Below are 21,432 nucleotides of genomic sequence, written 5' to 3'. Positions count from 1 at the left end.
AACTTAGTCCTTTTTGGAATTGGGATTGAAGCCTGGAACGGTTTAAACCAAATCATATCCGGAATCTTAGTTTTGCTTGTGATAAGGGGTGAAGAGCTAAATAGTAATGTGAGCAGGTTGTCACCGCCTTCTGACCACATCAGAGCGGGTGCGTCCATGCATACCGACGAGAAAGAGCCAAGTAAATCCATTATGTGATTAATCGTAGCTTCTCACCTACAAGCCCAAGCTATTGTTTGCTGTTATCGGAACCTACTGTTGCCCAGTGAAGTCAAACTTGAACATTCGTTCTTAACTTAGTTTTGCAAGTTTAAAGGCTGTTCTTAGCAAACCGTTTCCAGGGCAGATCTGGGTAGCATGGAATAGCATCTCATCTATTCCTATTATTTTTTGTTGACAAAAAAGTAAGTGCAAAGGTGTGACTTCGTTGAACTGGTTGAGCTTAAACTCAAACCAGAATGACAAGGTGTTAAGCCATGACACCAAATCCAGGGTCAATCTCATGACCTGAGATGAGTAGGCGTGTCACGGTCTCGTGGACTTATTTTCCAATATTTTAATCAAATTGTTTTAACAACAATAGGCGTATAGATCCACATCCATGCAGTACTGTTAATTTAAGGGAGTTGAAAATCAGTATGTCAGACGATTTTCGTTTTGGTTTCGTTGGCACTTAAGGCCCTTGGGCCGCACCAGTAGCCCGCCAGCCCTTCCGTACGTTGGCAATGCCAATTCACCCCGATATTGTGCCTTTTTGACTTTGGGAAAGTCTCAAGGAGTGACATAAAGTCACTTCAAGGAATGGCTCACCCCACCAAACGTGTGATTTCCAGCCATATTTGGTCATTTACAGATTCAAATCTGATTACACCATTGGGATAATGAAGACAAGGCAGTGTATTAGTAACTGGTATTTCTTCCTCTGCAGTTTACTTTTGGCACCGTATACCAATGATAATCAAATTGTAAAAAAATGTCGTCTCTGTTCAAATATCCACGCCATTGAAATGAAAAAATGGGCCCTTTTGTAGGCCCCACTCTTAACATTCGTTTTAATCCACGCAGAATTCTGTTTCGTTTGCAGATCAGGCTGCCAGTTTACGGTTACTCAGTGTTAAATATCTTCATTGGTATCAAAAGCATCCCTACAAATGTTTGGGAAGTTCTTCCAATCCCACAAAATGCACAATTCTATGCACCACAACCGTCGCCCGTCCAAAATTACTGACGTCACAAACATTCCTAACGGCAGTGTAGCCTATGGGTAAACCCTAAATGGTGATTCACGAATAAGTCATCAATGAATCATCTTTGGAATTCACTCCTCCACTATAATACGGCATCTAGAAGGCTGAAGTGGTCTTTGGAAGGAATAAATTTTGTGGTTAAATAGTACTTATAAGAGATATTACAAAGTTTATGTTTGCCGCATCTCCAGTGTGAATACGATGATTTGTAAGATTAAATGAATTAAAATGACTTTCGACAGCACGACAATGCTGAATGGGGATTCCACCTGCTATGAGGGGCAATCTGAGTCACTACCCCGCGTCGGAGGTGCACACATGGACCGGTTGGATTTGTTGATTTCTTACTTCACCAAAGTTGTAAGCCAACCTACTTCATCCAGGCGATTATGCTAAAACAACTAATGAAGCATAAGCAACCAATCCTTTTGCAGAGTTCAAGGCAGCGGCATCACTTTCTGTCTATCAAATTACTCAACAGTAAGTCACTAAAGCTCCTGAGGGAGCTTAAGTGTTCTTTGAAGTGCGAAGCAATACTTGCTTGCAGTGCCCCGAGATTTCCCTGAAGGTGAAAGAAGACATAATGCTACAAGAAGGCTAGATGACTACTGGCATGGCCCGGAGGCCATGCAGCCAAATGGAAGCACTAAGGCGGAGCCTTAAGCGCCCGTGTAACAAAAACGACATCAAAAAATCGTCTAAATAGAACTTGATAGCAAAAATTTGCAGAAATAAAAGGAAAAATGTAGCATTTGGCTAATTTTTGAAAAGAAACACCTATATTATTTTCAGCAGTTAATCGATACTGGCCATTAATAAAATCAACCTCAAGGATGAAATTACTGCTTATAAGTGACAAATGTCAACAGTCCGAATTCATATTAGCTTAGAGATATAAGTTGAATTCATTTTTAGGGAAATTATTACAGGTTTTAATTGTTGAAAATTTTGGGAATCCTTTAACTGCTATCTTAGAAATCGAAACACACTTCATTCCAAATCACTTAAAAAACTTCTTGCCCAAATTACTACACCTTAACCAGTTAAGTCTACGTATCCGCACAGGTTGTCAAGCTGCCTGGACCTCCAACCTTCCAGACCTTCTTTGTTGTTTAGCTTATGCCGACTTAAGGGACGACTGGAGAAGCTGTATTGGTGCCAACTGTAAACGCACCTCCTTGGAATAAACCCAAATCTCTTTATTTGATCCTGGATATCAAATTAAATCGTATGGCCCAGATGGTTTAATCCAGGAAGATTGTGTAAGCTTCGCTCACTTTGTCCATATCTCCAATTTCGTGCTCACTGAGAGGGCAAATAACAAATTAAAGCGATACCGGATGAGGGCGTACATTCTTGTGTTGGTAAGATACGCGCAAAAAATAGAGAACTGATACCACCTTAATGCTCTTAGTAGCCGAAAGCAATCCAGACGGACACGTGGGCAGCATTGAATTGAGGACGGAAGGGAGGAGTGGATGCCGAACCTTAGATTACTTGCAATCTCAAATGCCTCTGTCTGTAGACAAACAAACCTTCAATTAGCGATTGATAAATAAAATCTACCCATCATAAAACATCTTCCAACTGTGAGTGGTGCGAAGCCAATCATTCACCTTAATAGAATTGGAAATGCGGATATTATCTACAGAATTATCAAAATTGATGGTATACATTACCGATATTGTACCAGGTAGATATTCGGCTTGACGACAATGCACAGATAGTCTTTATACATAGCTATAAGGTAGTTTTCCAAACACCGACTTCGTTATGAGGACCGAATTAGAAGAGTGATTAAGGGGTGCAGGGCTATGCAACCAAAGGCACTTTCTCCATTTACACATCTAGCCTCGGAGGTCTCGATTTCCAATTCGGTGCTCTGGCGCTCCGTCTCTGCCTACGTGTCTCCCAGTCTTATGCCTATTAACAACAAAGCCGCTTCAAGACTGGCACGACTTATCATTTCTGCAAGAGTGTCTCCAAATGCCACACCATCTTGTTTACACTGTTCATCTTTTGTCACACCTTTATGTCAACATGCAGTGAATCAAGGCCCATAAGAGCAGTGTCATCACAATTTTTAAACAAGTAGGCAATCCTGACCTTTTGACACACAAAGTCTTATGCAGTCTTCTCTGTTTGATCTGTTGGTCATCAAAGACTAAAATGTGATCATAAACTCACCCTTAACTGATGTTGTATGTGCCAACAGATTTCTGTAGTGCTCTGAGTCTTCCCTAAAGTTGAAGGAAGACATAATATTTAAGTAGAATATGTATTGATGATATGCAGAATGGCAGGGTGGGGGGCTTCTGGCATGCCCTGAAGCTATTCTGCCCAGCAAAAGTACAATCGCGGCGCCTTAGGTGGTCGTGAGACCGAAATGAGGAGTTAAACAGGCAGCCAAATAAGTACAGTTTAAATCCGTTTAATTACATAATTTCTCAGTGCAACAGCAATGGTGATAATGGTGAAAAGTGATGCCATGAGCCACTGCACATGTGCAGCATTTCTGCTTCAAGGCGGAGTACTATTTCGTGGCCTCTGTGGCTCGGGCCACCATCATAACATGCAGTCGATAGAAGCGGCTGATTTATGACGTTGGCTTAGTTTTTGTTTTTTCGCATAGCTTATCCCAAAACGGAAACACCAGAGACCAAATAGAGGATAACTGCGTAGCAGCGAATTTAGTCCATTTTTTATTCTCTCAGGTGGGTACACGAACGAAGTCGCGACAGCCTTTATTTTATGGACTGTTGGACTTAAAATTCATCTTATCAGTATATCACTGAATGGACGGGGGGGTGGAAAGCCGGGATATCAAAGTTAGGTTAAGTAGTTAAACGGCCGACTGACACCTCCGCCACCTGTGGGTGGCTATAAACGCAATAAAAACGATAGCCGAACTCCCCCATATGATAATGGGTCGGTACGGATTTCCTTTGTTGGCAGGCCGCTTTTGTGTATCACAGCGCCCACGTAGAAACTGGATTTAAAAATTACAACAGTGAGAATGTTGATCGTGGTGATTCCGTAAACATTATACAGGTATACTTTGGCGTCAAAATGTACCACTTTATGTGATGGCGATTTTTTAGCATGACAAAATAATGACATTACGAAAGAACCTAGAGTGGACACTGAAGTCTGCTGCCTGAGGACAGTGTTCCAGGCTGCTGTCGAAGGTGAAATGTTGCCGCTTCGAGAAGGTGGGCGCGGGAGGGATTCTGTGCCTGTAAAACGCCATCATGTGACTTGCCAAAAAGTACTTTAGGCTTTAGCACACTTTCATGTCAATTTAGACTAATTTATATTAACTCTTTTTAATCTGATTTTTCTCCTACCATCAACAATAAAACTTTTTGAAATGGCCAACTTCATAAGTAGCATTTTGTAGTAGCTCTTCAATTATTCTTGCAACTCTTCGTATTGGCTTTGGGGAACTCAAGGCTCCGTGCCAGTGGCCACCCGGCACCTCTGTACGTCGGCGACACGCATTCTGCCCTGGTATTATGACTTCTTCCGTCTTCAGGGAAGTCTCGAAGTGCTCCATTTCGGTTCGCAACTCTTGACGCTTGATCCTCTGGTTGCGGATTTTGTCTAGCAAAGTTAACGAAAGGAATCCCATTTACAGCCAGACGCATGATCGAGACCTCTTTTATAATAAACAGCATTTCATTTTATAATTCAGACTGATTTCAAACGGTTTTATGCAAAAGCGAAATACGCCGCTATTACTCCACTAGACGAATTCTGATGAATGGAACACATCACGGTGGACTGCCGCTAAACTTTAATTCAACAACAAAATGACCATTTTAACACCCAGAATTTTTCATTCATTTACTGGGTCTACTTGTCGGATCCCTTTAAAACAGATGTAATCGTCAAATTTTTAGCTGATCACGTGCGTAGAGGCCTTCTTGGATCCTAGTAAACAGGCCAATTTATTAGACTTAGATGATGGGAAATCAAAGTACAATAAATTGTGTCTGTTAGAATGTGAATTTTAAATTACTTCCAAGTAACACTCACATGATTTGATGTATTGTGGATGCAAAATTTTTAAGTTGTGATCAAATCTCTGAATCCCAACTTAAGCTGCAGCACCCCAAGTGTTTCGTAAAGTAAAAAGAAGACACTATACTAGGACAGAACATGTATTACCCATCAAAGAGAAGGGCTGACCGTGTTCTTCATCGCCATCGGCGCTTCCCGTGGTCAACCCCTAACGTCGATTACCGCAACGTAATCGGTGGTGTAAGGAAGGCACCGACTAACCAACCGCGCCGGTCATCGAAGTCACATGCAATTGAGACGATATCTGACAACAACTTCACTAATCCCTCTTGGCATTTCCTGTTTGAAAATTGTATTGAGGGGAAGGAGCAATGTGCTGGTCATCCCATATGTCTATCACCAATAGTAAGAACACAAGCCTGAAAGCAGAGCCATTTGAGAAGGGACTAATTTAGATAGTTTTGTGAAGATGAGGTTTTTCGTCTGTTCCTCCTCACTTCAGGTCCGCTCTGCGACATATATCTACTTGGGTTCTCTTAAGCTAGTAGAGAGGTGGAGGAGGTATCAGGTGTTCACTTCATTGACACCTTTGTGCAGATGTCGTAGGGAGTTGCACAACAAACTTTTCCAGATGCTTTAGGGCTACACTTAGTGCCGCTTCAGTTGTTGCCAGTGTTCTTGTAGAACACGAGACTGAGGTGGCTGCCGAAGGTTGACTCTATTTCCGACCCTTTCGTTAGGATTCGTCATGGATTCGCCCATTCGCCACCTATGCCCTTCTTACGTCATGTTAGTGTTTAACGTCTAGGAATGGGAATAGGGATTGTTAGCCATTAGAATGGGGTTCTCCTTCTGCTTCCACCAAAGTAGCGCTCTGAGTCGTTCCTGCAGACAAAAAAGGTCGTGATACTTGAGCAGAATATGTTTTGTAGACGTAGAGAAAGACTGAGAGGCCACTGGCTTGTCCTGGAGACCGTTCCTCCAGGCGGAAGTACAGAGGCCTAGCCTTCAATGCCCGCGAAACCCAAAGGAGGAACTGAAAAAATCATCAAAATGCTGCATTTTCTTTGACTTGTGGTGTCGTTAGTAAATGAAAATGGTGCAATTTCTGCATAGCCTTGTGGTAATAAATTGCTGTAAGTAATTCCAAAACTCAAAAATGCAAGGATTTCGAAAAGTTGTTTGTATGCAAATCGCAAAGAATGAAGTAAACTCCTCTTGAACTGCTAGCTCTAAGGCTGGAAGCCCATCCTAAGTGGTAGCTGAATACATTTTTCTTCATAGTGCCTATAATCACAACTGTTGTGACAAATAAATATGATTTGCAGAAAGTAGAATACTTGATTGCGTCCTTGGTTCTATCAGATTAGCAATAGCCGCCTTCAATCCGCTAAGAATACACAACCATGGCTCATTATTACTAACCAAGGTATGTGATAATGGATGAACCCAGATAAACAAAACTGTGATGAGTGTCCGAATACAACCCTAAAGCGGGGACAAAACTGGGGTATAATTGTATTTACATCTATAGCAACTGCGAAGTAGTGGTTCACAGGGTCGGCTGCAAAGTGTATCAAAACAACCATTCCGACGACGAAGAGGAAGGTCAATCTTGTAGTTACGTCTGGGGCAGGGTGATACTTGGCAATCGGTGTTAAAGGGTGCAATCTTGTTTACCCACTTTATTCCCATTCCCAGCCGTCAGCTTCAATGCGTGGGCGTGTATGTGTCTGCACGACAGAATGCAGGTGACGGGTGAAACACGTGCTAATGTCTACACGTGGTGTCTGTGTCATAAAGTTCTAGCTAATACGACACTCCTCCTCCTCCTCCACCTCTCCTCCGCCTCCTACTTTCAGGCTGCTAATGTAGCCAAATGTATTAGAGCATGCTTGGCACCTTCACATAGCTTAGTAGCCTATGGCATTGATGAGCAAGTTGTCGATTGGTCCTCCTAAACTGTGGTGAACCAGGCAAACGGGAAGTTTAGCCTCGGTTCTAAAGCGAATAACTTTATGCAGATCCAGTTAGAGGTGATATTTTGACTATTAACCTTTACAAATGGCTCCTTTTTCGCCTTATTCACTCCACTTCTAACAAAAACAAGAGATTTTTGTTTGGTTGGCAATATGAGGCTAGCTTTAAGTAGAATATTGCTAGTCCCTTTCATTATATCTAAAATCTGTGGGGTAAAGTGGGCTTTTGATCCTTTTAGTCTTTGTCAGCTTACTTACAATAGAGGCTTGACTCATCAACCTATAAGGCATGATTAACTCTCCTTTAGCTTCTCAGTTCTTTGTTACTGGCACTAAACATTCCGCTTTACCACTACTCTAGTGTTTTCCCCTAAACGAAATGATTCGCCCGTTATATACTACTAAAACAAGTGTCCAACTTTAAGAAATCAGAAATCTTACCATTATTTAACGAAGACAAGTGAATGTCTTTAAAAGGTGACCGTTTTTTGGGCAATACGACAGTTATGAGATAGGCCGGCCTAAATCCTATCCTCTTGCAAACTGAGGTTTTTGAGTTCGCCTTGTTATCAACGCAAAAACACGCATGACATGAGTTGACCAAAAGTTTGTGTTGATTTTAGTGCAGCTCATGTCAATGAATTCCCTTAACATGTGTAGGTGTGCAGAATGCATGAGGCTGTTTACATGCAACATCATAACTATGTGCAATTCTCATTTTATAGAAAGCAGGACTTAATTCCAGATTTTCTGCTTTACAAACTCAGGATGATTCGACTTCAGTGGTACAGAATATACCCGCAAAGGTTCTTCATCTGATATGCGAAGGAGGTGTAGTAGCAGATTGTGTGGTCCAAAAACAGTTTAAATCGTTTAGCGCTAGTGATTCATTACTACATATTTATCGAGTTCAATAAGACCCTCTATTCTTGAATAAAGAAATACGCACAGCTACAGGCTAAAGTAAATGAGGAGTAAGATGTCATGATCTCGCTGTCATACTTAGTGTAAGAGGCAAAATAATTCAGCAATAACTTCGTCATGTAGGAGGGAAAAGCCATTGAGGCAGTAGAGTAAATGCTTGTATGGACAAAAACAGGTCCGAAAGACCATCGCTTCGTTTATCGTCGCTTCTTGCTACGTACGTTGACTACCGTGTGAAAAAGCATGATTATTTGTATCTCAAGGGCCCTTAGCTCCCAACATCTAGGCTATGTACCACTCCATTCTCATAAAGTTGCAATTTCCGTGCGGCGGACCGCAGATGCGTCTATCCGCCAGGATTTGCTTGCTAAAGATCAAGTAGTTACGACTGAGATCCATCTAACTGATAGAACTTAATACACCCCAAGGGTGTGCGAGAAAACTTCTTCCCGAGAAACACTCAGAACTAGTGAACCAGTGGGAAGATTATCCTATTCTTACTCCCACTAGGCAACTTAAGACCTCTTTTCACAAAAAGCACAGGTGAGAAGAGTTATACTTTAGCATCAAAGGGAGCACTGTCTCACATCATCATTCCCATTCCTCTGGTGACATCATTTTGGATGATAGTTATCACTTGTCCTTGAAATTTGATAATCAAATGCGAATTTTGATGAAATAACCTTGAGATAGGAACGGAGGAGGCTAGAGGTAGGTTGCCTACTTTTAGAGATAAAATCTTTTATGAAAGTGGGAATTGAAGGCTTGGAACTCGCTAGGAACGAAGGAAACTAGTAATACTTGATTGTAACACGGCATTCCAGTTATAAGATGCCAAATACTTAGCCATCCACGCACTCAAGAGACCATCTCAAACGGCTTAAAGGTGTTGTGGGATTGATAGTTATAATGTGTGCCTATGAGCAATAGATTTTGTAGTCCTTAATAAATTCAGGAATCTTGCAGATTTGAAAGTATCACACGGGCGAAGAAGTAAATGCAGGAACAAATAAAAAATCGCACTTTTGAGTGATTATACCCTCTTGAAGAATGTTTAACATTTACTCTCCAGCAGAAACATTCAAGAAGTCGGTATATATTGATAAAGAAAGATATTTGAATGGAAAATCCACTTCTACTTCCACACAATAACCGCTGTCGGTGACCGGAAGTGGGGCGCTAGTGATCTGATCCCAAGTTTTACAATGACTCATGGGGACTCCGGGCACATGGTTGACCCCTACCTCCATTTCATCATGCGTACACACCCCCATTCAGGGAACCCGTGTGCTGAAAAGGGGAATACAAGAGGGACACACACTTTCACAATGATCTTATGCATCACTCTACCTCAAAGGCACCCTGAACATGGCATTCAAGAGATCCGCTTCATGCAATATCACTGTAAAATTCATCAGCACGATTACAAAATCGTGTAATGTCTGCCATCACTAGTTTTTTTTCCGTTTGCTTAGATGCTCCTGAACACAATGAATATTTATCAGCATACCACCTATTACATGTCTCTGTTAATCCGATACTGCGTATCTGACTCTATACGGTCAATCCAGCTAACCTGTGGTCACCTCATAAAGGTCGGTTAGTGGTGAAGTAGTGCTGAACCGAATTGGAGAAATGCAAATTTCTTGCAAGGGAGCATGTCAGTCGGTTGGGAGACTAATGTACTGATATGGGATACAAATGAGATTAAATCAGTTTTTCAAAGAGTGGAGCTTCATATCCAGTCAAAGTTAATGAGCTAAACAAAGGAAAGTGTAACAGGATACAGGCTTGTATTTCTAAATGATTGCAGTGTTGACCGCAAATGATTGATTCCTCCACTTGTCACATAAGTGCACCACAAATGTTTAAAGTACACTACTGCAGTTACAAGAATAACGTCTGTTATCCAATTTCGTTGATTTTAAAGTTATAGCCTAAAGACACCAAATTCTACAAAATCTGTAAACTCTGGATCGAAAGATGGAGAGATTCATTTACCTGTTTGATTTGAAATGCGAACTAGGTGTGCGTCCTCGAGTTCTCAAATGCGTTTCAGCTTAAGGCGTAAGCAAAACCGGCTTAATAGAAATCGGGATTTTAATAACAAAATCTTTAGACACACCCTCTGAGATCGTTTTGCAATTCGAATAAAAATTGGGGAGGTAAGCATATAAAGTGAAATGGACATACGTATATTGTAGCAAAATATCGTATCTGTACGCATAAAGGCAGATGTGATTTTCGATAGAGACCGGTATGTCTTCTTTGTGTGAATGTGCTCAGATGCTTATGAAGAGCATCAAGACTGCAAGACTTGAAAAAGCGGAAAGAAGTTTTGCACACATTTAGGTACTATGGCGTCGGGTAGGGTATTTGGCAAGGGATTAGCAAGTTGACCTCACCTCAGCTCCAAAAGCCCCCGTCTTAGTGTGCCCAGATAGTGGAGGTCTGTGTTTCAAGTCACACCCCGCCTCACCCTCCTAACAGCAGTTATTTTAAAGGCACAGATGCGATCTAGAGGGGTTGGGATGATTTCTCAGTCAGCTCTAAAATTCAACCACTCATGCTCTTAAATTGTTTATTTTTTCGCTACATAAGTCATGCAAGTTAGCGTCGTAACACGCATCTTAGATCTGTCGCCTTTGTGCGTTGCACACACAGGACCAATTTGAATTTCGTTATCAAAAAAGGTCACATCTGCCTCACTCTTTAAAACCCACTTCTCTAAACTTGATCCCACTAGCAGGATGCGTTTTCCTCAAGGAGTGGTGTCAAAGTTTTCACACAATTATGTCCTAACTATCTGTGTATTCTGTAAGAAATTACTTGCATTCATTTATTAATGTAATTCCCAAGTTTTAACCACACATAAATGATGGTTGGTTAGGCAACGAAATAACCGTTTTCTTCGTTATTTAGAAATAGTGAGTCGTTTTATTTTACTCTAAGTGTTTTTCTTGCTCGGAATAACTATATTTGTGTGCTATTCCATGCTAACTTGAAGCTCCGTGTAATAGAAGCCTAAATACATTTTAAAAGTTCTCCACTTACTTTTTTTTGACAATTCCCTACGAGAAGCACAAGAAGCTGCATGCATTAACAACTTTTGTTTATTACCAAATATTACAAATAAGAATGATCTCCGCGTCTAAGCTACACGTAACATACCTCTAAGCTGACCCCTGCATGTGGTATGTGACCATCACTGACATCACGAAGAATAGCGTCACTGCCACGTAAGCAACATTTTGGATGCTGGAACCCGTCACTGACTTCACTAAGGCTGAGATGTAAAGAAAGGTTGTCGTTCATATTCCCTAATAAAAAAGACCTTTATGACTTTCTTTTAACCTAGAGTACAGAATAAGGTTCCCACTATTATTTGAACCAAAAATTTCCCATTAGCATAAATTGGGCCAAAAGACAACAGCGCAAATCTCGCATATGATTTAAACAAACCGATTGTATTGTGTTCCTCTGCTCAAAAGGAACCCTTAACTTAATCAAGTACTAACCCATACATCCCTTTTCATGATGCACCCAACCCCATAAAATTTCTAGGCCGTTTCTTACCATACCTTAGTTGTTAAAACTTTTTTGGCGAAATTGCCGAGTTATATTGTGTTTTGCGGCTCTAAGTGAATAGAGAGCATTCCAAAAAAAGGAATGTTGGAATTCCGTGTTAAGCTCTGATGCGTCAAACATTGACAAATGAAATGGTCTTTTCAATAGTTTTATTTTGAAAGCTGGGTGCAAATTTCACCTACGCTAAAGAATACGCAAATTGTGTAATGCTAAAGGGATGCGTGGATCCATAAAAGTTGCATCATGCATAAACATTCATATAAGGAGTGGATGCTTATATTCATTGAAGGATATGGTTCAGGGTTTAAATGTGGGTAGGCGTCATATTGACCATCCACACACATTCAAAGATGCCTTCTTTAGTAGTTTAATCTGAATGTTATATGGTACTTGCGACTAATTAGTAGACGAGACCATTTGTGGAGTTTACAATAACCATCCGGGTAACTGTGGATGAATGAAAAAAGAGTCAATTAATCAAAAACACTTGAGCCGATATATTGTCAAGTCTAGACACGGTGTGTAAAGGCAAAAGGGTCCCAAAAACCTGGTGGCAAAGGTGCTGTTTTGTTTGATTCTGCAGACAAATTAAAATATTCTAATACTATTTTCAGACATTATTTTGAGTACATTACTTGACCTTGACTAAATGAAAGTGGGCTTTAGCCTTTTCCAACTTTTTTAGTTTCTTAGATTATCCCTGTTCCTTTGCACCACAGAGGTGTGAAATTGTGTCGTTATAGCATTTAGTGAAATTTCCATACACTTATTAATACAATGAACATTATGCGTCCAAAGAACGGAGAGACCGAAGTAATGCTTGAAAAGTGCCAGGACCGAATAAACCACACAGAGACTCATATAACTACCTCACTGTATCATGCTTTTAGACGGACGGCATGCGATGCGTGGTGACCTCGGAATGGCGCTCGGTCATGAGCAACATCGAGACAATGAGCCTTCAGCGAAATCCTCCGGTAATGTTACTGTCGTTGAAATCGAATGCCTCTTTGTCCACTAAAAAATTACTTTACTATTATCATTTCTGAGTGACGAGGCAAAAGAGCGGACATGAGAGCGTCAATAGTGGATTTTAAAGGAGAGAGGCCTATCCTTAGTAGAGATTTAACTACACGGATCTTTTAGTCGCTGCAATTCTGCCGCCATATTTGTGCTATAGTGTCGTCTTAATACCATCCATGTTGATTGTTGTCCAAGTCCTCCTTCCACTGATAGTGAATAAGACTGTAGGCCTTTAAACCCTTTTATCTTCTCAAAAATGACTCTAATGCTATTGAGGCGCACTGTGCTGCAACCAATATTTGTTTAAATCGGTAAAATAATGCAGGGCTAAAATCAAATTACTTTTCGTAGATTTCCATTTAATAATGTCATTTAAAAAAGCTTCAAAGGTCCCTTTTAAATCCGTCTCACATCCATTTATTTCATTTGTTCCCATGAAACCAACAAATAAGGACCTGTCCCGAGAATTTGAGATGGGATTTCAACTGGTAAACCTACATCATGAATAGAAACAAGTCCATGCCACCCTGAAGCAAAGAACAATAGAAAGGGTAAGCGTGGCCTAAGGGGTGGGGGGTACCAAAATGGCAACATAGAGAATGATTAAATGGAATAATAAAGTATAAATAACGATGTTGCGGGGGAGCTTTTGACAGGGAGATGGTAGAGGTAAACTTACTTTAAGGTTGAACCAGTCCAGAAATTTGCAAAAGGTGGGTAAAGCGTCCTTGTTACTTCTTTTCTATTTGGTCTTAATATTACAAAAATGGGAACATAATGGGACTTTTATGATGACTTATGTCTATTTGCTTTATTGTTTGCAAAGTTTTATTTTTATTTATCACCAATTGTGATGATCACTGACAGCAAATTACAATTCCCGCAAAATTTAGCTGTTTTGCTCATTGAGAAATCAGTAAACTTATGTAGCTTCACACTACTTTTAAGCGTAGTTGTCTAAAAGGTAACGCGACAAGTTTTGTCAAGTGTAACATTTGGTTCAACAATTTCCACCCTCGTGAACCATTAATTTGACCTTTTACTTATTTTAAATCAATAGAATAAGAGATTGTCGGATTTTCCATATACAAAAGTTATCATCTTTAAAACAAGCCTTATATAGTCGTTTACCAAGCTTAAATATAGAATTAGTAGTAGTAGTAGTGCAGTTTTTTGGCCACAATTATTAAGCAACAAGTCACCGAGTGGTACGATCTTGGTGACTACGACAACACCGCCATCCATCAAAGTGGATAGAAATCCCGGTTTCCCATAAGATTTTTTGTAAACATGTAAAATTATTGCTCCAAATAATGCGTTATGACCTTAGCAAATCAGTCTTCTCCATCAAACTGTTAAGAGATGGAGTAAATAAAAGGGGAATGTGTATGTTAGCTTGCTCTGTTAATGGGCAAAATTGGCCGGCATGAAATGCACCACAGATTATGCTGCACCTTATCCACAAATGAAAGTTATTTATTAAAAAGTGTGTTCTTTTCGTCTACTTGAAAGTGCAAATTGACGCACCAAGAGCCATTCCACGAGGCTTTAGTTTATTCTTTGGTGTATTTTGATTTTGGATAGACGCTGAATGTCCACCATTTTGGTCACGCATTTTATAAATTTGGATAAATCCACTTTTAACATAAATTCTGCAGTCACATACGTAAACGAAGAGTTGTCCAGTAAATTTGTGATAATTTAAGTGCCACCGAATCAAATTTAAGTATTAATTTACTTGGAGGTAATTCAACATTATCCAAGACAACAAGTTGTAAGAAACAGCAGGATCGACTCTGAAACAGGCAGTTTTTGTAGAGATCTCGGATTGAACTTAATTATACAACCCGAAGTTTAGGCGCCAACTGACAGAGACTTTCTGCATACGATATCAAGCCATATCAAGCAAGGAAGGGAAGAGAGCATAGAACTAATACTTAGAACCCTCGAAGCATAAAGCTTACTACTTGTACCAGCAGATGTTGTAGATGAAATTAGGCCAGAGTATTTATCAGTCGTCGACCTATCGCAGTATGATAAAGAGCCCGAAATCCTTCAAGGTAAGGAAATAGATTTAAAATCTATTCAAGGAGCCTCTGACAACCGGCTACCTAAGCTGCTCCTTTAGCCAGAGGGACCGATATTTCATTCATTCGTTTTATACATTCTACATGTTGCATCATCTTAAATGTCGTCGTTGTCAATAGGAAACAAAGATCCGACTGATAGTTAGTTCGCCCGCACCGCAAATTGAGATTTTTCTTCTATCCACATGCGGCGATATTAACAACACCATCTTCTCAAATAAGAATAAAGACCAACAGCGGTAACACATGAGCTGATGGGTATAGTTGGGCAGAACTGAGGTGAGAACGAAACGACAGGGAGGAGTAGATGTTAAACCTCATGCCGACAAAACTAATTCAAACCCCGTCCTTTATTAAATAAATCTACTTTTGGGTCAGTGTTTGTACGACCGGTGATGGACACACGAGATGACCCGCATGTTATCCCTTCCCCCACTACAGCTCCCAAACAGGATGGAACTCCAAACCAAGTCAAATTGTTAAGAGGAATCAGTAAAGTTAAGATCAAATTCTTTTCAGTTACATGTAAATTCGATGACTGGAGCGACTGCTTCGTGGGTGTGTTTCTAATGGCACCGACTATGTTTTGATGGACAAGACTGTAGGTGGTGGCTGGATGGCCCCGTGTCCTTTAACGTTTGGCAACGAAAGTGGACCACCTAATTCGGAACCGTAGTTTCTTATCGACGATCCTGAGAAAGGATGAAACTTAAGACAAACAATAAAAACCAGTGTCTCACTGACATAAATGAATTGTATATTTACCTGTGTAAGCAGTTAAATAGGGTGACCACGTTGTTGCAGAACGATAAGTAGAGTAAGAGGATGATTCTTCTGATTGCCACAACACAAATCCTTTAATACGGTGTCTCAAAGGGTGCATAAATTGCTGTAAATAACTACAAATTTTTTAAAGGGAAGGGAAGTAAAATCCTCCTGACCCCGATTATCGTTAGTAAAAATCCACAAGTCAGGAGTTATTCATTAGCCGAAAGGATAGATGCTCTTAGTAAGATTGCATTATCCAAACCACTGCAAATGCAAAGCACAAATCGCTGGTAAAAATACCTACTTTCAAAAGAGATAAATAAAGTAAAATAAACAGAGGCTAAAAAGAGTCATTTGATAAGGACGAGTAGTTCAAAAAGCAGTAGTTGAGGATAACCAGGATAATGTGAACAACCGCTTGCCCTATGGACGATGAAAGTGATTCCAAAGCAGATCAAAGGAGGATGGATACTGGAGGATTCCCCTGCGTCTGTAGGAGCTGCGCAATTTAACGATAATCATGGTTCAACGATTTAGGCCGGGCAACGATTCTCCCAACCTGTTACTCGCCTTAAACACGGAAGTAGGACAAAACGTTAGGCTCTAACCCTAACTTACCTAGCGGGCCATTTATTGAGGAAAATAAGGAGAACCCGAGGTCGTAAGTGTACAAGAAATATGGTTAACTTAAGAGTACTTTGTCTGTGTGGATACAGGAGGAAGCCTGGATGAGGTGGTGTCAAGAGGTGCGGATGGAGCAAGAGAGAAGCTGCTAATGTATGCAACTTTCTATAGCCACCTTAGAGAAAAAGGGAACTACACACAAATTTGGCAAAACAGAGATCTTCTAGTGTTGACTTCGTAGTTCCTCATCTGCCTCTTTACCGGTTGGAGACTCAGTTTAAGACGAACCATACTAGAAGGGATTTTTATAAAGAGGTTTCTCGGCAGTACAAAAGAAGCTGAAGAGCCATTTCTAGTTTTAGAAAGGAAACGAAAATTTTTCCTACTATACTTGATTATATTATCCCATTTCGCTAGGGGTAGGGGAAAGGGTAGGAAGCAGGGCAGTGGCTTCCAAAGCAAGACTGTTACGCTCTGAGTGGTGCAGTTTAACGTGTCTGCAAAAAGGCTCTGTTTTCTCTGGTTTTCTTCCCTTATGAATTGTTAGAGGAATTCAAAGTACCTAGTCTTCTGTCCCCCTCATCTATATTCAATGTCTAGTGCATATCAGGGGTTATATGTCTTTAAATAGCTTAAAAGCACGACCTTCAGTGTAGCGCCTGAAGTGCTTGATCTGGAGATGGGCTGCCAACATTTCCCTTACAAGTGCACTAGGCCATGCCGGTCTTAATTGAAGACACCAAGGTTCATATCCAATTACCTTTTATGCCACAGCCCCTTCAACTTTCCATGAGGCATCTGTACCGAGGAGTAGCTTGGTAAGGACGATTTTTAAGAGGTCAAATGCCTTAGCTGTCCCATCGTTGAGTTTCAAACGTAAAGCACTTTTGCGCAAAAGGTCTGTGAATGCTTAAGAGTTCGATATAGGCGAGAATATAGGGCGGAAAAGTTACTGTGGTCTACAAATTAACCCAGTTAACAGTGGGAAGTTGGACGTGGATATTTCATGGTAACAGAAACTCTTTGGCTTAGGACTAATTCCGAGAAAACTGACAATATATGCTAGGAATTTCAACCATTTCACCCAAATCTGACACTTGCTTACATTGACAATCAACCTGTGTTATTGGAAGGGTTTAAGAAGGGAGCATACGCACTGCTTCTGTCCTTAGAGCATATCAGGTCAAATGGCGGTCCTCTAATTACCTAATTACAGCCCTGTATAGTGCGAATTGCATAGATCTGATATCTATAAGCTCGATGTGATTATAATAAATGCATTGGAAATGTCTTCTCGTTCCATAGGAATCCAGTGATAGGATTGGACCAGGTCGATAGCAGAGAAGGTTTATTTTTATACAGGACGACCGTAAACCGTGATAAAGTGGTTGTCGGGTGCTGTCGCAGCATAAAATGCACGACTTGGTTTACAAAGTCATGGGCATCGTGTGGAGAGAAGAAGATCAAGAGCTGCTAAAAGGTTGGAAAATACCCAAGTCCAACTTCCATACTTTGGATTTCTCTAGAGAGGGTTCCCTTGGTCCCACTGAGATAAGTAGGCAAATGGTAACAAATTGATGTGCGACGTCGTATTCTGGTGTGACAGATGAGATCGTTTGCATTGCGAAAGAAAATCGAGTGACAAGTGCTGTAAATTCATTATCAAGGGATAAGGCCACCCAAGGATGGATTAAAATGGGTTTCTTGCAGAAGGGAGAATACATGTACTATTTCAGTTGTTCTAAGTATCATTTTTTTGACAGTGTTGTGCATAGATTCATGGTTTGTAATCCAGCTGCCCCGTTTGGATGCCGAATGCCAAAGGGCATGAAGGTGATGCAACCATCACCTCCCTCGTCAGTCATTACAATGTAGCCGGTGCTTTACAGACAAAAGCACCCACGAACCAACCGTGCCAATCATCGAATCCGCGTACAACTGAGAAGATATTTTACGGCAGCGTCACTGATATCTCTTGGCACTTCTACTTGGTTTAAGGTTCCGTTTTGTTTGGGGTGGACTTAAAATAGTTTTGCGGGTAAGGCCCTACATCTGTTCCATCTTGCCACTTTGTTCTCACTTCAACGCCACCCAGCTGCATCTCTCTGTCTGGGTTCCACAAAGCTAGTAGAACATTTCCAGAGGATTCACGGCCACAGCTAGTGCTTATCTAGTTGTAAATAGTAATCCTACAGAACGCAGGATTGAAATGGTTTCAACGCTCCTGTTAGGGTTCGTCACAGATTAGCCCATCCACAGTACATATCATTTTCTGTCACGTTATCTGTATCATTCAGAAATGGAAATCAGAGTAGGTGTCCTTTAAAACCAGGTTTGCTTTCTGCTGCCACCAATGTAGCAGCCCGAGCCTTCCATGAAGACGAAAGAAGTCATAATACTAGGGCTGAATATGCACTGTCAATGTACAGAAGGGCATGCCTTGGAGGCCATTCTACCCAGCAGAAGTATAAAAGTGGAGCCTTTAGGGTCCGCAAAGCCCAAACGAAGAGCTAAACAGTTAATCAAGGCATTTCAACATATTACCTCCTAAGACTGATAAAAAATGGTTTCAGGCAGTTAGTGGATTCCCTATGTGATACTTCCAATGCACATTCCCTCATTTATAAATATTAAAGGAAAATTTGCTTTTTGAAGTCGGATCAGGCTGAAATAAGTCAGTTCAATGATGAATTTATTCATTTTACCAGCCTACGTCAACAGTAATGTTTTACCAACCTTTTTTGAGCCCTTGGTTTGTATACAGGAAGGACGTGGAGTGACATACTGCTAAGATCTCATGACATCCGGTGACATTTGAGAGTCGGACAAATGTTGGGTATGACGATCTCGCACTGCAGCCCTCAATCAAAACACATCTTTTCGCTCTCGATATACCACGAAATTATGTGGAGATTATTGGTAAATGTCCTTGTGAATTTGATGCCATCGACCCACCATTAAACCTCAAAGGAGCATGTAGCGGGAGTTTGTGTTTACCTCCCGAAAATTAGGTGATAATCTTTTGATAAATGACATCAGTGCATAGGATTCCGCGCGGAGAAGTTGCACACCTCTAAGTTGATTATGGCCTTCAAATATGGTGAAATTTTGCTCACCTCTTTCTGGCAACCTTGTTGACAGCTAAAATGCATTTCTAGTAGCTAGATGGCATTACCTGAAACATAAATTTCCAGTAAGCGCAATTATTTATCAAATGGATTACTTTTAGCACACCAGTTACCCTTGAGGAACGTTGTATCAATGACTCCGCAGACACAAGCTCCAAATGTTTGCGAAATGTCAATGCTTCTCGAAGCATTGAGAGTTTGAAAGACAGGACTCTACCGGTGCATACTTACATTAGGCGAATGGGAAACTTGTATCCGTCTAGGCTTACACCTAATTTATTTTATCGCCAAATAGAAATAATCTAGAATGGATAATTCTTTTCCCAACTGGGTGTTACCTTCCACTATGAGAAAAAATAAAATATTAAGCGCGGACTTATATATTGAAATAAAAAACCTAGAATTTCAGACTATTTTTGTGGAGACTTGGTTCAAACCAATGGGTGGGTTTCTTCAGTTTGGCGAAAAAAGTGGTAAAAATTGAATGAACATAGGACCGCTTTCAAGTACCTTGCATGAAATCGAATGTGGACCTTTGGAGGTGGGGAGAAGAGATGAAAAAGCTGAAAAAAATTTTCCATCAGCGGAAGTTTTTTGACTTGTGGCTAGGAATGGCGGTCTCAATCGCGGGACGCCATTAAGCGTTCGTTCGCATCATTCAACCCAACGACAAGGTGCCACCTCTCCAGATTGATTGACGGGCTTGCAAGTTCGGCACAGTTTACATAGAGTTATCAAAGCACTTTGATAATTTACTCAATCACGGGATGGTAGACCAAAATTGAAGGATAAATCTCGTTTGATGTTTATTGTATGATCTTGAAGACAGTCTGGAGAGTGGTAAAAGGACTTTACACTATCACATGATCGATCACTTTTGATGGAAAATGGATGCCAAATCTGTGATAGCGAAGAGCCACATTGAAGTGGATTGAGGCAAAATGCGTTAATAAATTTCCATAATCCATAAACAATAAAAATAAGTTTGCGCAGCTTGCCAAAGTTTTTACTCCAGAATATTTATGCATCAAAGAATTTAGGCAATTTGTATTTTTGATTCAAATCGGAGCTAGGTGGATTAATTAGCGTTATTTCTGAAGCTCTCGAGCCTCAAGAAGGACCAGAAATCCATGGATACAGTCAGAAGACCATACCCCAAAAAGGAGGGCAAATCACTGAAACCATGGAGCCCGCACACCAAAGCAAGGCTGGAAAGCATGCCAAAGGTTGTAGTCATGTGGTGAAACCTTTCATTGGCCTTTGTAGGTTATCTTTAGTTCTTAATCTTAATGGAAAAATGCTGAAATAGAGGTTTCAAAACTACTCCTATGCAATCAAAAAGAGTTCATTAAAAAATTAATTTGAAGGAGAAGAGGAGGTATTATGATTGCCAAGACTACATATCTAAGAAATAAATGGCAGCTGAAGAATAAACTTGTATATCTCTTATTTTAGTTTCAATGCAATGCGAATATAATTTGGGTGTACGATGCGTCCAAGAATTAAAAGATAAGCGAGACAATCATCCGAAGGAGAATTCTCAAATGTACTAGCTTTTAACGTCGAGTCTAACCACGTGATTACAGGTGAAACGAGGGCATCAAATAGTGGATTTGTTCAAGATTTAAAGGGTATGGTAGTGTAGAGCTCAAAAATCTCTACCGAAGAGGAAATAATTCATAATACCAGGGAAAAATATGCATATTTAAAGTTTAGAAGGGCTGAAGAGCTACTGGTGTGGTACGGAAGCCACGCCGTCCAGTGGAAAAATAAAGGCGAGGCTTTAGGTCCTTGATTAACCGAAATAATGGGTTAACCAAATAATTAAAGTATTACATGGCCACCTTGTCCTCTTTTGACATAGGTCTACGACTCTCTCCCTGACCAATCTCCCGCTTCGGTCACCACAAAGCAGTCAAAGCTGTCCGAAAAACACCGGCCAACAAACAGTGCCAGTCATCCAGTTTAAGTGCAACTAAGATGTTTGACCGAAACATCACTGAGCTCTCTTGAAAATTCTACTGGATTTAGAGTTTCGTCC

General features: G+C 40.6%; 1 protein-coding gene across 1 annotated transcript; it reads left to right on the top strand. All coding sequences in view use genetic code 11, as the record gives it.

The window, feature by feature from the left end:
* Nucleotides 1–11,978: 11,978 nt before the first annotated feature.
* EGR_05851 (hypothetical protein) lies at nucleotides 11,979–14,060 on the top strand (the record flags this gene model as incomplete). The annotated part of the gene is made up of 4 exons (XM_024495100.1): nucleotides 11,979–12,075; nucleotides 13,136–13,272; nucleotides 13,611–13,700; nucleotides 13,908–14,060. 4 exons carry the CDS (start codon nucleotides 11,979–11,981, stop codon nucleotides 14,058–14,060), a joined length of 477 nt encoding a protein of 158 aa, XP_024350446.1.
* Between the last annotated feature and the right edge of the window lie 7,372 nt (nucleotides 14,061–21,432).

Source organism: Echinococcus granulosus (assembly GCF_000524195.1).
Source record: "Echinococcus granulosus chromosome Unknown EG_S00047, whole genome shotgun sequence".
NCBI classification, from domain to species: Eukaryota; Metazoa; Platyhelminthes; class Cestoda; order Cyclophyllidea; family Taeniidae; genus Echinococcus; species Echinococcus granulosus.
The sequence above is the reverse complement of the archived record's forward strand: the minus strand, read 5'-3'. Positions and strand labels throughout refer to the sequence as shown.